At 49.6% G+C, this 1,279-nt stretch overlaps 1 protein-coding gene across 1 annotated transcript in view; it reads left to right on the top strand.

Moving 5' to 3' along the window:
• Positions 1–65: 65 nt before the first annotated feature.
• The window catches only part of tph2 (tryptophan hydroxylase 2 (tryptophan 5-monooxygenase)), a 7,395-nt gene continuing 6,181 nt past the window's right edge, over positions 66–1,279 (top strand). The window contains exon 1 of the mRNA XM_014026776.1: positions 66–578. Within this exon, the coding sequence (XP_013882230.1) occupies positions 408–578 (171 nt within the window). The 5' untranslated portion in view covers positions 66–407. The remainder of the gene's footprint in view (positions 579–1,279) is intronic.

A 1,279-nucleotide genomic window follows, 5' to 3' on the forward strand; every position in this document is an offset into this window, starting at 1 on the left:
GGTTAACCTTAGTGTTGGGGTCAGGGTCAGGCTGTATAGAGGTCAAGCAGGGTCTAAGGATACCATCATGTAGGCCTCGTAGCCCACAGTGTTTATGCTTTAGACACGCCCACTCTTGTGACACGCCCACTTTGATTCAGCAGATAACACCTTCTCGAACACCCAGCGAATCCCTCCTCAAGTGGGTGGAGCCTTTCCCTCTTTCCATTGAGTTTTTCTCCCAGTAGTTGGGCCTCCCTCTCTCTCCCTCAGTGGGCGGAGCCTCCTCTCCCTCAGTGGGCGGAGCCTCCTCTCCCTCCTCTGTCAGTATTTAAGTGGTTCCAGTCTGGGTTTTGGACCCTCAGCAGCAGCAGCACCAGTAAAGCGTCACCCTGGAGCCCTGGTACTCTTACACCCACTGGTTCCCCATGGCCTCGGCCCACGTGATGAAGGAAGGCGGGCCAGAACCGATACCCCGCATGCAGCCCGCCATGATGATGTTCTCCAGCAAGTACTGGTCCAGGAGGGGGATGTCCCTGGACTCTGCCATGTTCGACCACCAGAACCAGCAGCAGCAGAAACACACCGGGGGGCGGATGGTGAGAATCTGGACCCATCCTCCTCCTCCTCATCATCATCATCATCATCATCTTTCTGTCCTTTTCTGTTCAGAACCACAGTCAGAACCAAGTTCTGTAACATCTGATTAATTAAAACTTGTTTCATTTAATAAACTGACAGAAAGTTTTAAAAAGATTCACTCTGACTGATCACTGCTGACAACAATACAAAACTCAAACAGGTTTTATTTGTTTTTATTGTCAGGAAAGTTTATTTAGTTAAAATTTTTTAGACCAGGTCCAACAGGTGTCCCTGTTTTAGACCCGGAACCACTGATCACTGAACTAATCCTTAAAATCAGAAGATAACTTCAGCAGAGCTTTTATCTTCAGGGTAAAATGTGGAGCATTAATCCCTCCGCTCTGACTGCAGGGTTCAGACCGGACTCAGGGATCTGGGTCTGGTCAGCGGCTGCAGCTGGTCCTGGTGCTGCTGCAAGTCCCTCTTCATGAGACTCCTCTGTTGTTAAACATGAACCAGGTTCTGTTGGTTCTGTTCTGTTGATGTTCTGGATCATTTCCTGTCTGGTTCTGGAGAACTTGTTGCACCTGGTCTTTGTTTGCTGCTGCTCACCTGTCAGCAGGTTCTTTTCTCTGCTGGTACCACCTGTGTGTGTGTGTGTGTGTGTGTGTGTGTGTGTGTGTGTGTGTGTGTGTGTGTGTGTGTGTGTGTGTGTGTG

This window comes from Austrofundulus limnaeus, unplaced genomic scaffold (genome assembly GCF_001266775.1).
Source record: "Austrofundulus limnaeus strain Quisiro unplaced genomic scaffold, Austrofundulus_limnaeus-1.0 Scaffold588, whole genome shotgun sequence".
NCBI lineage: Eukaryota > Metazoa > Chordata > Actinopteri > Cyprinodontiformes > Rivulidae > Austrofundulus > Austrofundulus limnaeus.